The sequence below is a fragment of the Trichomycterus rosablanca genome, chromosome 11 (assembly GCF_030014385.1).
Source record: "Trichomycterus rosablanca isolate fTriRos1 chromosome 11, fTriRos1.hap1, whole genome shotgun sequence".
NCBI classification, from domain to species: Eukaryota; Metazoa; Chordata; class Actinopteri; order Siluriformes; family Trichomycteridae; genus Trichomycterus; species Trichomycterus rosablanca.
The window spans coordinates 11,299,461-11,320,409 of record NC_085998.1 but is presented as its reverse complement, the minus strand read 5'-3'; the positions used below and the strand labels follow the sequence as shown (position 1 = coordinate 11,320,409).

Below are 20,949 nucleotides of genomic sequence, written 5' to 3'. Positions count from 1 at the left end.
ATAGTTGGATGTCCACATACGTTGGCTATATAGTGTATTTAAACATTTGTTTTCAGTAAAGAAACCCATAAATACATTTTGGAACAAAGCTTCGCTGTGTGTGTTTATAGTCAGACAGTTAATTTGAACCTGGGTGCTCTAGTTTCCTTCCACTAGAAAATAATAGGTTTTAAGGCAATTGATTCTGTGAAATGTAGCAATAAATTGGCATCCTGTGCAAATTGTCTCACATTGAATCTAGTATTACTTGGAAAGGATAAAATTGTATTCTGTATTTGACACACGTTTCAACAATATACCTCTACAGTCACTTATCTGCAATGACTGCTTCATCCTAGATGGAACATGGTGGGTCCAGTGTCTGGGTGGAAGCTCTGGGTGCAAAGCAAGACACAAAAATCAAAATATACAATTAGAACCCAGATTACCAGCGAAACTGTGCATAAATTTCACTTTGCACACTGGCATGTTCTGTAAAGCAAAATTGTCATTGACCAAAAGGTAAAAACAGGTAACATGGTTTGAAGTAGGTTGAATGTTGTAATTGATGTTTACTGCGGTGCTTTTTACTGTATATTGCAAGGTAGTCTTCCTTTAAACTCCCAATGTAGAGATGATTTGTATGTTTTAATTACTAAACGCTAAATCATGTTTAACTGATACATTTAAAATTACACCGACCTGGCATAACATTATGAGCACTGACCGGTGAAGTGAATAACACTGATTATCTCTTCATCACGGCACCTGTTAGTGGGTGGGATATGTTAGGCAGCAGGTGAACATTTTATCCTCAAAGTTGATGTGTTAGAAGCAGGAAAAATGGGTGAGCGTAAGGATTTGAGCGAGTTTGACCAGGGCCAAATTGTGATGGCTAGATGACTCGGTCAGAGCATCTCCAAAACTGCAGCTCTTGTTGGGTGTTCCCGGTCTGCAGTGGTCAGTATCTATCAAAAGTGGTTCAAGAAAGGAACAGTGGTAAACCGGCGACAGGGTCATGGGCGGCCAAGGCTCATTGATGCACGTGGGCTGCGAAGGCTGGCCCGTGTGGTCCGATCCAACAGACAAGCTACTGTAGCTCAAATTGCTGAAGAAGTTAATGCTGGTTCTGATAGAAAGGTGTCAGAATCCACAGTGCATCGTAGTTTGTCGCATAAGGGACTGCATAGCCACAGACAAGTCAGTTAGGAAGGTGGTCATAATGTTATGCCTGATCGGTGTATATTTAGCTGGACTTGATGAAAAGCAATTTGTAATTTTTGTATTTTCTCTTGTGGTTAGGTCTGCCAGATCTGCTTCCTGATCCTCACTATGTCCAGGCCTCTACATATATCCAGCGAGCTCACATGTACTCCCTACGCTGTGCTGCTGAGGAAAAGTGTCTTTCTAGGTACCTTTTATGTGTCTTGCCCTTTTACTCATTTGGTAACTTATTTTTAGAGAATTTAAAGACTTCTTGCTTAGATATACATTATTAAATGCAACTTTACTGCATCATTAGTTCTACTGTTCATACTGTATCTCTTCCATGCAGTTATTTGGAGTCAAATCAACGCTACTTCCTACAGGAGTGTTGCAATATAACATGCACATACAGCCATAAACAAATTAATAAAAGATCTTTACCAGTGGCTGAGACTTTACATAAAGAAAAAGCTTATTCACATGTTGGTCTAGGTCTTTTCACTGCAGAATATAATTACGACAGCCCCAAATTTAATCCAGGCCATTGGGTTTTCTGGTCCCATCACTGGCAGTTAAATTATAGCAATTAGGAAGCAACTCTGCTGTTCTAATGTTGAAGTAATGCAGTTTCTGAGAATCCCATTCATTTCTGTCCAGTCCAGGCATCAGATTTAATTGCTGTTTAACTTTTATTTTTCTTTCTTCCTTTATTATTGCTTAGCTAATAATAACAAAGAAACCTACAATAAGGTTCTTAATACATGAAATAAGTTATTAATACATGATTGTGATAGCATGCATCCAGTTTCAAGTCTTAGTTCTGTGTCAACTATTTATACATCACAATATAATCCCTCTTTTGCTCTTTAAAGGCCGCTGTTATAACATTAGAGAGCAGCAACCCCCAAATAGCCCCCAGCTCTTAATATCAGCTGCATGACCTTGACCAAGATACTGATTATTGAAATAAGCATTCATAACTATTTAAAAAGCGCAGACTCTCAGAAATTGAAACACTGACATGAAAACGCTAACAAAATAAAATGGTACATATTGATAGAATGAAGGAACCAACCCAACAACTACCTAAGAAACTTTTGGTTGCATCCAGTTCGTAGGGTGCATAGGCAAGGCATCAAACCATGATAACATACACTGATCAGCCATAACATTAAAACCACCTTTTTGTTTTTACTCTCACTGTCCATTTTATCAGCTCCACTTACCATAAAAAAGCACTTAGTTGTAGTTCTACAATTACTGACTGTAGTCCATCTGTTTCTCTACATACTTTTAACCTCCTTATACTCTGTTCTTCAATGATCAGGACCCCCACAGGAACACGACCAGGTATTATTAAGATGGTGGTTCATTCTCAGCACTGCAGTGACACTGACATGGTGGTGGTGTGTTAGTGTGTGTTGTGCTGGTATGAGTGGATCAGACACAGCAGCGCTGCTGGAGTTTTTAAATACCGTGCCCACTCACTGTCCATGATGTAAAGTCAGAGACGATCGCTCATCTATTGCTGCTGTTTGAGTTGGTCATCTTCGAGACCTTCATCAGTGGTCACAGGACGCTGCCCACGGGGCACTGTTGGCTGGATATATTTTGGGTTGGTGGACTATTCTCAGTCCAGCAGTGACAGTGAGGTGTTTCAAAACTCCATCAGCGCTGCTGTATCTTATCCACACATACCAGCACAACACACACTAACACACCTGCTAAAATACTTGCTCTGTGGTGGTCCTGTGGGGGTCTTGACCATGGAAGAACAGAGTAAAAGGAGGTTAGAAAAGTATGTAGAGAAACAGATGGACTACAGTCAGTAATTGTAGAACTACAAAGTGCTCCTATATGGTAAGTGGAGCTAATAAAATGGACAGTGAGTGTAGAAACAAGGAGGTGGTTTTAATGTTGGCTGATCGGTATACAATATATGGTAAAAATACGCTGAAACTCTTGTGTTTAGGTGTTTCAGCCATATCTATTGCTAAAACATGTATGTATATACTGAATTATAGGATTCCAGCTCATGCTTAACAACAGTTTGGGAAAGGCCCTGTTCTGTTTTAGCATGACTGTCCCTCTGGAGACAAGCTGTATAAGGACTCATCATGCTTTCTTGACTATAATGTGAAGGAACCTTGATAGCCTGCACAAACCTCTGACATCAACCCCATTGAACATCACTGGAATGATTTGGAACAATGATTGCAATTCAGGTCTTTTTGTCCAGTAACAGGGCCTGATGTTACTAATGCTTGTTTTATTAAATCAGCACATATGGAGGCTGTTATAGCCTTATAAGCTGTAGAAATGGAATATCTAAAGGATGTTTAGCAAGCCCATGTAGGTGTCCACATATTTCTGGACACACTTTTGGTCTATGACTTCTAAAATTCTAAAAAAATAAACCTAATTAGTGAGAATTAAATAAACACATACATACAGCAGCAATAATGTTTAATTTACCGCTTCTGAATAGCACTTTTGTTGTATTGTATTTATTTATTTTATTACCTGATTACTTTAAGTGCACTTTTTATATATGAAATTAAAAAACCTGCATGTCATTACTGACAGTAAGTAAATGTTTTTAGAATGAGTCAGTATTTTCTGTAAATTGACTTGGATTTCACCACCTTTCTAATGTTTGTCTGTTTCACAGTACAGCCTATGGAACTGACATTACTGATTATGATGTCAGAGTGCTGCTACGCTTCCCCCAACGGGTTAAGAACCAGGGAAAGGCCGATTTCATGCCCAACCGACCGCGCCATACCTGGGAGTGGCACAGCTGTCACCAGTAAGTCAAACCTAATGACCCTGTTTCCCATTAGTCTTTTAAATCAACCTGAATGTGCTTACACATACACTGATCAACCATAACATTAAAACCACCTCCTTGTTTCTACACTCACTGTTCATTTTATCAGCTCCACTTACCATATAGGAGCACTTTGTAGTTCTACAATTACTGACTGTAGTCCATCTATTTCTCTACATACTTTTTTTAACATGCTTTTACTCTGTTCTTCCATGGTCAGGACCCCCACAGGACCACCACAGAGCAGGTATAATTTGGGTGTTGGATCATTCTCAGCACTGCAGTGACACTGACATGGTGGTGGTGTGTTAGTGTGTGTTGTGCTGGTATGAGTGGATCAGACACAGCAGCGCTGTGCATCTGTTTTATTCCATATATATCAGTGTTTGCTATATATTTCCTGTTTGGCTTGCCATAATACATGCACAATACGTGCAGCCAATGGGGGGCAGTGAGGTGGGTGGTTGAGTTCATGGGCCCCAGTGCACCTGCCCCCCCCTGCGGTTACTTCACTGCAATCGCTCATCTATTGCTGCTGTTTGAGTTGGTCATCTTCTAGACCTCCAGCAGTGGTCACAGGACGCTGCCCACGGGGCAATGTTGGCTGGATATATATTTGGTTGGTGGACTATTCTCAGTCCAGCAGTGACAGTGAGGTGTTTAAAAACTCCAGCAGCATTGCTGTGTCTTATCCACTCTTACCAGCACAACACACACTAACACACCATGTCAGTGTCACTGCAGTGCTGAGAATGATCCACCACCCAAATAATACCTGCTCTGTGGTGGTTCTGGGAGAGTCCTGACCATAGAAGAACAGCATGAAAGGGGGCTAACAAAGCGTGCAGAGAAACAGATGGACTACAGTCAGTAATTGTAGAACTACAGTGCTTCTATATGGTAAGCGGAGCTGATAAAATGGACAGTGTGTAGAAACAAGGAGGTGGTTTTAATGTTATGGCTGATCGGTGTATACATAAGCATGCTCATATATCACTACTATTGCTGATGCCAATTAATAGGTTGATTATAAAATGGATATTTCTTCTTTTTTTCTTATTAAGCTTAAAAATCCCTAAATCTGCACCATCTGGTTAGAAATACCACTTCTGCTCTGAAATCATTTTTGGAAGCATTTAGAGGGATTTTCTCTTTGATAAAAGGATTAGACGGTACCTGTATTTAGTGTTTGGGTATTTGTACGTGACCCTAAGGCTGCTGAAAAATTTTAATTAAATATGTTCACCAACTGGCAATGTTATTACACTGAAGCTTCACTTTTAAAACTTTTAAACCAAAAACTCTGGCATCTGTTTTATATTTTAGAAATTCTGATTAGGAAAGCAGCAGATGTTAATGTTAATAACTGGAATGATATGAAAACTGGAAGTTTGAAATGTTAGAAATTTAACATAACTTGCAGTTCTGAACCAGAGACCACATGTTTAATGCCAATTTCACACTACACGACTTTCAAGTTGTTCAGATCGCTGTACAGTTCACACTACGCAACTGGATCTCTTGCACTCTCTTGCACACTTCAGTCGTTGTGGTTTTCACACTACACGACTGATCGGTGATAGGGGATCACACACACTACATGATCTACCATCAGGAGGAAACGCAGATGAGTCTGTCTGGTCTCCCAAACTACAAAACAAACGCGAGAAGCGATGTGGGGTTTAACTATACTATGTCCAAAAATGAACGTCAACAAGAAGCGAGCGATCAAAGGTGTTTGTGTGCTGATGTGCAGCGTAAAAGCAAAGAGGAAAAATAAATGAATCTGAGTTGATTTGGCTACGTGACCAGCAGGGATTGTCTGTTCTGTAGTAAGTTGGAGGTTAATAAATGTTTTTTGCAATGCAGTGTTGGTGTTATGTTTTGTAGAGAACGATAAGGTCAGAAATATTGTAAAACGTGTGTGCAAGTGTATTCTGATAGAAACTATATTATGCCCCTGTCCCATGTTTTACAACTCCTCCTCTGCCAGTCTCCCGACTGATATCCAGTTATTTAACATGCTAGATATCTCTCTTCAGTCGGCAAGCGCTCGGTGAGCCACTCGGATCGAGTCATTGAACAGTTCACACATAGCGATCGAGAGCCGAGTTTCGAACGCCGAGTTGCCTCCGAGCCGGCAAATCTAGCAGCGACGAGTCAGCAAGCAAAAATCAGGGCAAAAATTGTGTAGTGTAAACTAGGCATAAGAGGACCTAATTCTAATTGGTAGTAGAGCTAGCAGCACCATTTTTACTGATTGTTTGTATAATACGTACAACAGTGGCATATTGCATGTTTTTGACACTGTTACATCATAATCAACACGTTCTATTTCAGCATAATTATAATATTTAAAGTTATTTAATGTCTATTAAGTTTGAAGTCTAATGAGCTGCATATTCATAAATCAAAAAGTTAACTAGGTGGTTTGAAATATGATATGTCCATACTTAGTAAAATATGGCTTCTTGAGTAATATAAACATTCAAACTTTCACACCATTGCAGTAAAGACTAAAATATTTATAATGTGAATAATAAAAAAGCTGAAATGATTAATATGATTAAAAAGTAAAGATTATTTACATATTTCATGTTTTGTCTGGTCAACTTCATTTAATTTATTAATAAACATCCATTACTGCATTTCAGGCCTGCAACACATTCCAAAAAAGTTGGGACAGTAAAACGTTTACCACTTTGTAATGTTGCTATTCCTTTTCACCACACTTAAAAGACGTTTTGGGGCACCGAGGATACCAAGTGATTTAGTGTTTCAGCTTTTATTTTGTTCCGTTCATCCTGCAAACACGTCTTAAGATTTACATTACATTTTCAGAATTTAGCAGACGCTTTCATCCAAAGCGGCTTACAGTTGTGACAGTATACAATCTAAGCAATTGAGGGTTAAGGGCCTTGCTCAAGGGCCCAACAGCTGCAACCTGGCAGAGGTGAGGCTTGAACCAGCAACCTTCTGATTACTAGTCCAGTACCTTGACCACTAGGCTACAACTGCCCTACAAAGAAAGAGGATCTCAGGTTCCACCGAGACTTGAACTCAGATCACTGGATTCAGAGTCCAGAGTGCTAAACATTACACAATGGAACCACTCAAGATGTGAAACAGTACTGGAACGTCACTGTTGCATTTTTCGTTTCAAAATTCTCCACACATTCTTTATTGGGGACAGGTCAGGACTGCAGGCAGGTCAGTCCTGTACCCATACCCTCTTCATAATAAACACATTTTTTTATTTCAGCAAAAATAGAATATTTAAAGTTATTCATTGTTTATGGATTTTGGAGTGTAATGAGCTGCATATTCATAATTCAAAAAGTTAGCAGAGTGGTTTGAAATTTGATATGTCCCTACTTAGTAAAATATGGCTTCTTGAATAATATAAACATTCATAGAAATTTCACACCATTGCAGCACAGACTAAAATATTTATAATGTGAATAATAAAAAGCTAAATTGATTAATATGATAAGGAAGTAAAGATTATTTACTTAACGTTACCTCAGGTGTGTTTATGTCGCATGTAGTTGATGTTATGTTTAAAAAATATGATTTATTTCCAACCCGTCGCAGCTCTTTGCCAATTAAAAGGTTAGATCATTTTAATATTGACATTATTCATTTTCTGTCCTTTTGTAGATAAAGTTAACAAAATGTTCAAACTTTGGCACCCCGTTTGGCAGCTAATATGAAAAATCCAGTCACATAAAAGAACCAGCTAATCCCAGCCCTTTTTTTTAACACTGAGCTAAGCAATCTATTTTTTTCTTTGCTTAGAAAAAGCAAAGACTAAATCTAGTCTAATCTAGTCTAATCTAGTCGTATCCAATTACCCTGGTTGTGTTACGCTTCACCTCTACCGATACAACCCTCCACTGCTGACTGAGGAGCTTCGCAACTGACACACACCCCCTCCGACACGTGTGCAATACCGACTGCCTCTTTTTAACTGCACAAGGGAAGTTCATATATGGATCAGTTTTGTGACTGGAGAGCCACACCCTGATCAGCATTATTCCCCAACTCTTTGCAGGCACCATCAATCAGGCAGCAGAGGTCATAATTGCAGTTATGAGGAACCCTGAACAACAGCCAATCGCTGTTCATGTAGCCGCCCAGCCCAGCTGGATGGCAGAGCTTAGATTTAATACGATGTATTCGAAATCCCAGCTCTGGTGTGCTAGCGTATTTTACCGCTGTGTCACCTGAGCGGCCGAGCTAAGCAATCTTGTTGTTTGTGCATGAACATGTTAAGAAATGATAATAACTGATAAAGAATAATTGTTAATTTATTACAATTGTTAATTGTTCCATTGTAAAAATTGATGTGTTTTAGTCATATCTTTACACCTAAAAAAAGTAGAGAGCATAGAGCCCTGACCTCAAAACCAGTGAAAACTGTGGCTGGGTGCCTTTCTGTCTAACCCTGCATCAGTGCCTGACATCACAAATGCTCATTATTCTGTACTGGCACAAATAAAAAATCAAAACTGAGCTTGGAAGTAAATAATACCACCGATTTTGCACATAGTGGCAACAAATATTGGTTGTGTTCCATCTGAAAAACAAAGAGAAGATTACAGTTTTTTTCAGTAGAGTTTATTCTTGTCATTAAGTACATGCCAGTACATGGATTCACTTCCATAAATCTGTTGAAAAAATGAGTAACAAAGGGACACAGTAGAAACACAACTTTACATTTGACTCCTGTGTGTATGACATTTTCTCCCGGAGTCAGGACGGGTGTTCTTTAGGTTCTCTAGTTTTCTCCTCTTGTTCATGGTGTATTCTCAACCTGCAATTTGTACTTATGGAGTAGGTTCTGGATTAATGAAACCTCGACTATAAAAACAGATGAATTAGCAAATGTATTTTTACCTACATGTACATACTTTATTTATTTTTGTCTCGAATCCCATTTAAATTAATTTTAGATTTATTGTATAACCATACAACGGTGGTGTTTTTTCTTGTGCTTTGAGTAGCTAAATAAAGTGCAGTACAGTTGGCCTGTCTCTGCACCCATTATGGGTAAAATAACATACATCCAGGTGGAAAATCTAAATATTTTTCCTGTCAGTGCTTCATCCCACGGAAAGTAGTTTGCGTTTCCTTTCGCAGAAAGCCCTGGGCTATTTTCACTTTTATGCTGTAACACGAAACATGACATTTAATTCTTTTTTATTTAACATGTTCCAGCTTTTACATCACCTGCCACTGAAGTAAGCCTTAACTAAACACTTGTTCTGTTTTAACTAAACTAGCTAAACACAGAAGTTCTGTTCAGGGAAAGTGCCCACTAATTTTGAAGGAGTATGGTTGAATAATTGACTCCATTGATGTTTCGTATTTGGTTAAATCTGTACTTAAACTCATGTATATACAGTATATATATATATATATATATATATATATATATATATATATATATATATATATATATATATATATATATATACACTGATCAGCCATAACATTAAAACCACATCCTTGTTTCTACACTCATTGTCCATTTTATCAGCCCCCTTTCATGCTGTTTTTCAATGGTCAGGACTCTCCCAGGACCACTACAGAGCAGGTATTATTTGGGTGTTGGATCATTCTCAGCACTAATATGATGGTGGTGAGTGGATAAGACACAGCACCACTGATGAAGGTCTAGAAGATGACCAACTCAAACAGCAGCAATAGATGAGTGATCGTCTCTGACTTTACATCTACACGGTGGACCAACTAGTAGGAGTGTCTAATAGAGTGGACAGTGAGTGGACATGGTATTTGAAAACTTCAGCAGAGCTGCTGTGTCTGATCCACTCATTCCAGCACAACACACACTAACACACCACCACCATGTCATTGTCACTGCAGGGCTGAGAATGGTCCACCACCTAAATAATACCTGATCTGTGGTGGTCCTTACCATTGAAGAACAGGGTGAAAGCAGGTTAAAAAGTAATGTAGAGAAATAGATGGACTACAGTCAGTAATTGTAGAACTACAAAGTGCTTCTATATGTTAAGTGGAGCTGATAAAATGGACAGTGAGTGTAAAAATAAGAAGATGGTTTTAATGTTATGGCTGATCAGTGTATATATACCATATATACCATGCCTGGTATGGAAGTACTTGTTGTGACACATTAACCTAATCATCAGGATTAAAATGTAATCAGCAATTTGAGCCACATTAACTCTGTTGGTCCGTACCAGCTGCTATTTATTCTTACACATGTTTGTGGCTTATCCCTTGTTGTACCACTGTTGGTGGATACTCACCATGGCTGCCATGTCTTGCAGTTCAGAGATTCTTTAACCCAGTCACCTGTCCAGAAAAGTTTGGTACCTTATGTCATTCAGGTCTTTATGCCTGATCAGATCTGCTGCATTTAGCATGCAAAATACAATAATCTACCATTAGCTCATTATTTAATATATCCCTGACCGTGACATGCACAATCATTAAAAAATAGGCATTACCTATAGGGATTATTAGTTTTGGCTAATTAGTGTATAGACCCAATCTACTGAGCTATATGGAGTAACAGCAAGAAAAAACATTGACCTAGCACCCCTAATGAGTGAAAATTTAAAATAGTCATGATCAGCAAATTACTGACACAACTAAATCAATCAAATCAAACATGCAAATCATTTTTCAACGTCCCCAACCTGCAATTAATTATTGTTGGACGTCATCAGCATGTACTTTTTAAAATATATAAAAAAATACCTCTGCATTTTTAAACACTTTAAATACAGACATTTATATCAGGATGTTCTGTACTCTGCCAGGCTGATTAAAATTCCAAATGCCATTTTACATTGCTGCCGAGCATGTTTTCTAAAATGCTCAACAAAAGGTGTGAGGTGATTCTGAATGGATGTTCTTAACACTAGTCACCGCTTGTTGAACAGCACTCGCAGTAGTCTGTGACTGATTGAATTGCCCCTACGGCACTCGAACCCGGCATTACCAACAAATACAGCACTCACAAAGTGCTCAGCACTGACAAGTGAAATGAACAAGTGCAAATGGAAGAGAATTGCTGGCGTTGGTTTTATTAGATTATGTTGTCTGAATGAATGAATCAGTTGCTCTCTTTGATAGTCTCTCTCTCTCTCTCTCTCGGCAGACATTACCACAGCATGGATGAGTTTAGCCATTACAACCTGCTGGAGGTCAGCACAGGTAACAAAGTGGCAGAGGGACACAAAGCCAGTTTCTGTCTGGAGGACACCATGTGCGATTTTGGACATCTTAAACGCTACGCCTGCACCTCGCACACACAGGTATGCCCCATTGTTTCTTTGATTTGTCACAGTGTAAAATCACCAGTACTAAAAATAAACCGCGTCAAATTTTAGTTATACTCATGAAGGTACAATAAATGGCCAAAAGACAGCTCTTAGGTTTTGGGGTTGGCTATTCTGGCAATACCCTTAGATAACTGGCTCTATGGGATAACTGGCATAGGCAGTAGAATGAGTCATACTTTTCTACATTTGAATGTTAGACCAGACAACATTTGTCCAATCGTGTCTAATTTTGGCAGGCATGTATCCACTCTAGCCGTAGATTCCTATTTGATAGAGGTGAAACCCAATGCAGTTAATCTACCTTAAGGTTTGATCAATTGTACTGTATCCTTTCTGCCAGCTCAAACCAGTCTGGTCATTCTCCTCTAATCTCTATTATCAACATGGTGTAAACTATAGCGCCAGTTTTATTTACCAATAATCATGACACAGTCAGTGTCACTTTTTTCTCCATCCTTTATGTTTGTTGTAAACATTAACTAAAACCCATGTGTGGATAATTTCATACTTTGCGCTTTTCATCCAAATGTTCTTCAGGACACCCAAGGAGAATGGGTCCCTGTTGAGTCTGGTTTCTCCTAGGATTTCTTCTTTTTGTTGGCTTGCTCAATAGGGTTTTTTGGACCTGGAATCTGTGACGTTCCTTTGAGACATTTCTGTTGTATGAAGTGCTGTACAAATACATTTCACTGCTGCCATTTGGCTGCTGCCACAAGTGTACAAGTGTTCCTAATAAAGTGGACAAAAAGTGTGTATACACCAGCATTCAGCTCAGGAGTTTTTGGACCTGGAATCTGTAAAGTTGCTTTAAGACAATGTCATTGACATTGTAAAAATTGCTGTACAAATACATTTCATTTGGCTGCTGCCACAAGTGTACAAGTGCTCCTAATAAAGTGGACAAAAGGTCTATATGTCAACATTTAGCTCATTTTTAACAAGGCTTTACAATATTTACTTATACAATTATTTATATTTAAAGCATATTTAACCTATTTCTTAAAGCAGTTGTATTTATTTTTATCTGTATTTTATTTTATTTCTGGCATGGTGGCATGGTGGCTCAGTGGGTATTAGAGATGTTCACAAGTCACAAAATACTAGTCCGAGTCGAGTCACGAGTCTTCAGGCTAGAGTCAGAGTCAAGTCACAAGTCTTTAGGCTAGAGTCCGAGTCAAGTCACGAGTCTTTAGGCTAGAGTCCGAGTCAAGTCAGGAGTCAATATAATATACACAAAACATATATTGGAAATGTAGTGTAGAAATAAACAAATAATATGTAAGTTCAGATAAAAAACAACAACAGATTAGCAACTGTACTATGCCGTTTTACTTAGTGCCTTTACTTTCCTAGTTACCAGTTAAAAGCTTAAACTGATGTTTTGTTCTCATTGCAAATCACGGCACAGCGGCCAAAATCCCAAACACAGCAAAAAAATCCATAATCCATAATACTGCTTACCTTAGCTTATGTTGTTCCAGATGCTATTAAATTTATAAGCGTGTGTCCCATTAGGAATATAATCCCTTATTTTGTAAATGTGCTTATAATTAAAATCTTTCCCGGTTGTGAAGTAAAACACGAACTCGTTAGAAAGCCAATCAAGCGTTTCATTGACACATCATCTGTGTGACGCTGCAAACTAAATACATGCAAATAACAGCATTTCTTACTAACAATTACAATCAGAAGGTCTGATTGGTTCAGAAAGCTGTTCTTACAATCATTAGTGCCAATTCTGTAGGAGTGTTTCTTTCACATTATCTGTTACTGTGAAGTGCACTACATAGGGTGTTCCACCATTTTAAGTAGGGAGCGACGCTTCATCACTACGCCGGAAGCTGGCTGGAACATTTACCCATTGCGTGCGTTGTGGTTTAAAATGGCCGGAGCATTATTAGAGAGCAGAAAATGACACGATCAGAATGATGTTGTATCATATATATGACAACAAAAGTCAGCAACATTAGTTACATGTGACAATTATATATATATTATATATATATATTATATATATATTATATATATATATATATATATACAGTATATGTCACACGTAACTAATGTTGCTGACTTTTGTTGTCCACAAGTCATTTTATGTGAGTCACGAGTCGAGTCTGAGTCATTTGAAACAGACTCGAGTCCCCATCTCTGGTGGGTAGCACTGTCGCCTCACAGCAAGAAGATTCCCAGGTGGGGCGGTCCGAGTCCTTTCTGTGTGGAGTTTGCATGTTCTCCCTTTGTCTGTGTGGGTTTCCTCCCACAGTCCAAAGACATGCAGTCAGGTTAATTGGAGATACAAAATTGTCCATGACTGTGTTTGACATTAAACTTGTGAACTGATTAATCTTGTGTATCAAGTAACTACCGTTTCTGTAATGAATATAATCAAAGTGTGTAAAACATGAAATTAAAATCCTAATAAATAAATAAATTAATATTTTATTTCTCTTTCAGGGTCTCAGTCCAGGTTGCTATGACACCTACAATGCTGATATTGACTGCCAGTGGATTGATATCACAGATGTCAAGCCAGGAAACTACATACTTAAGGTAATACTATTCTTAAATAAGCCAGATGAATGGAACCTTGCCACATAGTGTCTATTCAGTCTTTAGCCAGTTTTATACAGCTCTTGGAGCATTTCATCATTTTCAAATCAAAGCATGTTAATTACTGTAGCACATGTGAACCAGAGGAACATGGATAAAAACACTAGGTCTCTTTATTAAGGCTAGTTGAATGGTCCTAGTATGTTTCTATATTGATCTATGCTTTTCATCTAACCTTAATAATGGCATCCTTAATTTTCTTCAGGATTAATAAAGTATCCATCTATCTATCTATCTATCTATCTATCTATCTATCTATCTATCTATCTATCTATCTATCTATCTATCTATCTATCTATCTATCTATCTATCTATCTATCTATCTATCTATCTATCTATCTATCTATCTATCTATCTATCTATCCTCTATGGAATTGGCAATGTACTTGGTAATAGCAATAAAATCTGGATCCCAGCACACAACTACAGCTCGGCCTTAAGCACTTCCAGTAATGTCACTTTTGTCCCCATTTAAAAATGCAACACAAATATTTTATACTGTCATATGTGTTAAAGTACAGTACTCACTCACTGTCTTAACCGTTTATCCAATTAGGGTTGCGGGGGGGGGCTATCCCAGCTTTTTAATGGGCGCAAGGCACACAGTAACACCCTGGACGGGGCGCCAGTCCATCGCAGGGCAGACACACACATACACACCCATTCACCTATAGGGCAATTCAGTGTCTCCAATTAACTTGACTGCATGTTTTTGGACTGTGGGAGGAAACCGGAGCTCCCTGAGGAAACCCACACAGACACAGGGAGTGTTACGGGGGAGAGAAAGGACCCAAGATGCAGAGATAAATTAAATTAGAATTCTTTATTTAACAATAAATAATTATAAACAAAAGACCACGCAAAGGAAAACATAACTGGATCGGGGTGGGAAACCCCGGACGAAGCTGCTGGCACCGCAGGTAACTGAAAGAGAAAAACAAAGCACACACAAGGGAAAAAAACGAAGCCAGATGCGAGGCGCGAACCCCGATCACTCTGGCGCAAAGGGGTTCGCTAACCTCGTGCGCTATCGCTGGGGGAAAATAAAGAAAAGCCCGTGCGCTTACAAATGCCGCAACGGGAAAAAACACATCAAACTGAAAACCCGGGTAACGAAAACAAAAAAGCAAAAATCGGCTTATTGTCAAAGCCAATCGAGTATTAACACCAGCACATAGAGACTGGGAATGGGCGGAGCGAAAACGGCTTGTAATAAAAGCCACTCGGGCATTAACACCAGCACGTCGGGACTGGGAAGGAGCCGGAGCGAAAACGGCTTATACGAAAAGCCACTCGGGCATTGTCACCAGTACGTAGAGACTGGGAATGGCCGGAGCGAAAACGGCTTATTATAAAAACCACTCGGGCATTAACACCAGTACGTAGAGACTGGGAATGGCCGGAGCGAAAACGGCTTATTATAAAAGCCACTCGGGCATTAACACCAGTACGTAGAGACTGGGAATGGCCGGAGCGAAAACGGCTTATTATAAAAGCCACTCGGGCATTAACACCAGCACGTCGGGACTGGGAAGGAGCCGGAGCGAAAATGGCTTATACGAAAAGCCACTCGGGCATTGTCACCAGTACGTAGAGACTGGGAATGGCCGGAGCGAAAACGGCTTATTATAAAAGCCACTCGGGCATTAACACCAGTACGTAGAGACTGGGAATGGCCGGAGAGAAAACGGCTTATAATAAAAGCCACTCGGGCATTGTCACCAGTACGTAGAGACTGGGAATGGCCGGAGCGAAAACGGCTTATAATAAAAGCCACTCGGGCATTAACACCAGCACGTAGTGACTGGGTAAGAAAAACATTGGCATAGGTGTCAAAAGGGTGGATTTGAACCGGGACTAACGGACACGGAAAAGCAATGGCTTAACCGCTTAGCCACGACGGCTGTAAAGAACCCGCGGCAGCTTTTGGCTTAAGGGCTGCTGTGAGATAGCAGTTAGCTTGGTCTTAGCTTTATGCTAGCATTGCTAGCGATAGCTGAATCTAAACACCAAAAATAAACAACAGCTCGAGGACTGTAAAAAACCGCACCAGCTATCCCTAACCAAGAGAACCAAAACCCTAACTTACCTCGGCGTTGCGACCTACACACCCCAACGCTCTAGGAGCGCCGGGGGTAACCAGACTGTCCCTAAGAAAGCAAGTTCATGGTGTGTCACCATGCCAAACAAAAGAAAGAAAAGGAAACAAAAGGTGCGACGCCTGCAGCCTGGTGACGCCCCCTTAAATAGGGAAGTCACAGCTGCAGGTCGTTCGCCCTAATGAGCTGGCCATCTATATGAGGCCATGCTCCTAGGTGATCTGTAAAGCCTGCGACATCAGGAACCGGTGGTAGGTTCTACTGACGCCGCAGACACCTTACAGGGAGAACAGAAAGGACCCAGACCGCCCTGCCTGGGGATCGAACCCAGGATCTTCTTGCTGTGAGGCAACAGTGCTACCCACTGAGCCACCGTGCCACCCTAAAGTACAGTAATCAAAATGAAATATATCACTGTTTGTTTTTTTGTTAATTAGGCTGCATTTACAAGGCTATTTTTGACAACCATCAAAAACCTTAGTTGCACTGTACACATGCCAGGGTTCCCAAGACTTTTAGTTTGGCCTGAAGACCACAGGACATAATCAACAGCTTCTTGAAGTAAACCTGACCTTCCAGTAAAATCACTGTTATAAAGGAACCACTGTTATATGCACTTTATACCTATTGACAATTGCCCAAATAGTGCAGTCAAAATAGCTATATTCATAGGGACAAAAAAAATACACCAGCTGTGGCGCCCAGGTGGTGCAGCGGGATATTCCGCCAGCACACCAGCGCCAAAATTCTGAATTCATCGGTTCAAAACTCAGTGTTGCCACCAGGCGGCTGGGCGCCATCTGCGGGCATAATTGGCAGTGCTTGCAGGGATATCCCGGAATATGTGAGGCGCCTGTTCAGAGTGCATGGGTGGAAAAAGGGTTCCGTTAAGGGCTGCGTGCGGGTCGGGGGAGGCGTGAGCGGCAATATGCCCCCCTCGACTGCAAAAAATCGGGGTTGCTGGTTCAATCCCCATCACCATTGTTTTTTTTGTTTGTTTAATATTTTCTTTATGCATTTTCTTCGCTTTTCTCCCTTTTAGCGCATCCAGTTGCCCGATTGCATCATGCTTCCTCTTCACCAATGCCAATCCCCACTCTGATTGAGGAGACACGTGGGCAGCATGCCGTATGCATTTTATCACCTGCACTTTGACGAGTGCAGTGCAGCTCAGCGTTGTGTACGGAGAGACACACCCTGAGAGCACTCTTTTCTCATGTGTGACCCCATCAATCAGCCAGCAGAGGTTGTAATTGCACCAGTCATGAGAGAGAGACCCCATCCAGCTTTGTCCCGCCCATATCTGAGCAACAGGCCAATCGCTGTATATGTGGCCGCTCAGCCTTAGCCGGCAGGCAGAGCTGAAATTCGATACAATGTATTCGAGATCCCAGCTCTGGTTCCAGCGTGTGTTTTTACCGCTGCGCCGCCTGAGCGGCCCCCATCACCATTGTTGACCTTTAAATTTTAATTGATTGCTTTGTAGACAGTCAATCTTGTGAATCGATTTGAATAGAATCTAAATGCTGTAAATGTAAATACGTATCTTTTTTAAAATGTCATACTTACTATGTTATACTACAGCTGGAATTAGCTTAACAGCTTTCTTCTATTTTAGGGTTATTAGTATTTAATACACATTAACACCCTGTATTCACTGTCATCCAAACTGGTTTTCTATTGTTAAAAATCTTAATCTCAATGTGGCAGTTTACAGACCAGTTTTAGCCATACTGACCATAAACGTCGGCCCAGAATCTTCTGTTATTCAGTAAATAAACTTAAGTACCAAGGAAACCACAGTTCAGAACTGCAAACTAACATGCAAGACCTCAAAGAACATCGACAAACAGTGGTTTACATTGTAACTACAACCAAGTGGTGTGAACAAACGAGACACATGTGTAAGAATAAGCAGGGGGGTGTTTAGGGAGGAGCTTTAGTGGATGTTAAGGAAAACAGAAAATGGGTCACAGGAAACAAACAGGATTATCATTTTATAATCAGGAAGATCCCAGTCTACATAAATGCTAGCGTTTGCTAAGGATCCAACATCAGAATCAAAGCTCTGAAACAAAGAGTACATTCACAGTACAAGCTCAGCTGCTTTGTTCTACACGTTCTGAAAATAACATATTCTCTGCAGGGAATCTTTCGCAGTAACAGATCTGTGCACTATGTTTGCATTGTAAATAACATTAACCTATTTTCACTAAGTGAATTAACAAGACATACATTTGAACCAGAGTTGTCCAAACGTTTTGATAAGACTGTATATATATATATATATATATATATATATATATATATATATATATATATATATATATATATATATATACACACACTAATCAGCCATAACATTACAACCACCTCTTTGTTTGTACACTCAGTGTCCATTTTATCAGCTCCACACCATACAAAAGCACTTTGTAGTTCTACAGTTACTGACTGTAGTCCATCTGTTTCTCTGCATACTTTGTTAGCTCCCTGTCACCCTGTTCTTCAATGGTCAGGACTCTCACAGGACCACTACAGAGCAGGTATTATTTGGGTGCTGGATCATTCTCAGCACTGCAGTGACAATGACATGGTGGTGGTGTGTTAGTGTTAGCACTGATGGAGTTTGTAAACACCTCACTGTCACTGCTGGACTGAGAATAGTCCACCAACCAAAAATATCCAGCCAACAGCGCCCCGTGGGCAGCATCCTTTGACCACTGATAAAGGTCTAGAAGATGACCAACTCAAACAGCAGCAATAGATGAGCGATCGTCTCTGACTTTACATCTACAAGGTGGACCAACTAGGTAGGAGTGTAATAGAGTGGACAGTGAGTGGACACGGTATTTAAAAACTCCAGCAGCGCTGCTGTGTCTGATCCACTCATTCCAGCACAACACACACTAACACACCAACACCATGTCAGTGTCACTGCAGTGCTGAGAATGATCCACCACCTAAATAATACCTGCTCTCTAGTGGTCCTGTGGGGGTCCTGACCATTGATGAACAGAGTGAAAGCGGTTTAAAAAAAAAAAGTATGTAGAGAAACAGATGGACTAACGTCAGTAATTGTAGAACTACAAAGTGCTCCTATTCAAGTGATTCTAATGTTATGGCTGATCATATAATAATAATAATCCTTAATAAATAATATTTAAAAATGATAAATGTTCTGCTCTACAACTCATGCATTTTAAGGAATGCAATCCTGGACAGGGGGCCAATACATCACAGGATTCCACACACACTCACATTTATTCCTTTACTCTTTTACTCAGGTGAATACTCATAAGTACTGTTGCTGTGTGGCACCAAATTTACTAAAACTAGACCTATTAAATCCATATTGGGTGGGACTATGTAACCTCTGTGTTTCTGTAAATAAAAGGATGTACTTTGTTTGTAAGACTGCTGGAAATACCGTTTATCTGAAACAGCTCCTTGCTTTGTATTAAATCCAGCTGTGAGAGTAAAGTCATCCAACAATGAGAATCATGCTGCTGCAATGTGATCGGTATGCTTCTGTTCCTAATCTCACTGTCTGTACTAATAAAACCAAGCAAATGCAGGCGTACCTCAAATCTCTGAAAAAAAAAATCACTTGTTAGATTTGACCCTTCGGAAAATGATGTCAGGAATTGGATGCTACTAACATAATTCCCTTTTTCTCATAAAATATATTTTTATTTATTCATTGTACTACTTCATATTGTTTATTGATGCAGTGGGTCTGGGGCCACCCAGAAACTGGATCCTGGATGCAAAACTGTATCCTGAAAGGATGCCAAACCATTGCAGATCACATTTAAATATTCACTTATACCTATCCACACCTATCAAGTGCAGCCAATGCATCGTATGTGTGGTTTTTGGAGGGAAGAGGAAACCAGAGTACCTTGGAGAAACCCACAGGACAAGGATCCCAAGGACCCAAGCCACCATCATGTCAGCCCAAGATTATTTGTATTTTATTTGAAATGAGCATTAGATAGTTGTCACTGTCTGTTTTATAGGTTCTGATTGTGGCCGTGTGGATTTAACTTAAACTTTAAATTAGTTGAACTTCAACCCACAAAAACATGCAATAGGTGGATCAGAGTAACCCGTAATGGATTGGCCTAATGTCCAGGGTGTATTCTTGCTTTACAGCCAGTGTTTCTGGGTGGCATCAGACTCACTGTGACCCCGAACAGGATAAAGTGACTAGTAAATAAATGAGAGAGGGACAATAATATAAGGGTCTGAGAGAGAGCTTATAGTCCGGATTTAGCGCCATCTGATTTCCACTTTTTTGGACGCTCAAAGAAGCTTTAAGGGGAAGAAGATTTTCATGTGATGATGTTGTGAAAGCAGCGGTGCATCAGTGGCTATGCGCTCAAACAAAAACATTTTTTGCTGATGGTACGATGCTGGGAAAAATACATCGGAAGGTGACTATGTAGAAAAGTGATGTCATTTGTTTTTAAAATTCCTAATAAACAGAGTTTTAAAAAGTGTGAAAACTTTTTGAAGAACCCTCGTACAATGATTTTTTTTATTTCTACATTTTCTGAACACAGATCCAAGTAAACCCTAAATATACAGTACGTGAGTCGGACTACAGCAACAACATCGTCAGGTGTAACATCCACTACACAGGACGCTCAGCCCGAGCAACCAACTGCAAGATTTCCCAGTGAGTAAATACACCACACTGCACTTATTTGGACATTCCGTGTGAGTTGTCTATAAGTCCTTAAAATAGCAGATGAACCACTTTGGGGTGGATTTAAAACTGTTCCAAGGTTCCTCCATGACCACAGTGAGGGGAAACAAGTATTATTCTGCTTACTTACATGTACCTACCTAGATTAATCAACCATAGCTTTACACACAATGT

General features: G+C 39.9%; 1 protein-coding gene across 1 annotated transcript in view; it reads left to right on the top strand.

The window, feature by feature from the left end:
* Window positions 1-20,749, top strand: part of loxl1 (lysyl oxidase-like 1) — a 32,779-nt gene extending 12,030 nt beyond the window's left edge. The window contains exons 2-6 of the mRNA XM_063004456.1: window positions 1,282-1,390; window positions 3,857-3,994; window positions 11,169-11,325; window positions 13,810-13,905; window positions 20,630-20,749. Of these exons, the coding sequence (XP_062860526.1) occupies window positions 1,282-1,390; window positions 3,857-3,994; window positions 11,169-11,325; window positions 13,810-13,905; window positions 20,630-20,749 (620 nt within the window). The remainder of the gene's footprint in view (window positions 1-1,281; window positions 1,391-3,856; window positions 3,995-11,168; window positions 11,326-13,809; window positions 13,906-20,629) is intronic.
* The last annotated feature ends 200 nt before the right edge of the window (window positions 20,750-20,949 follow it).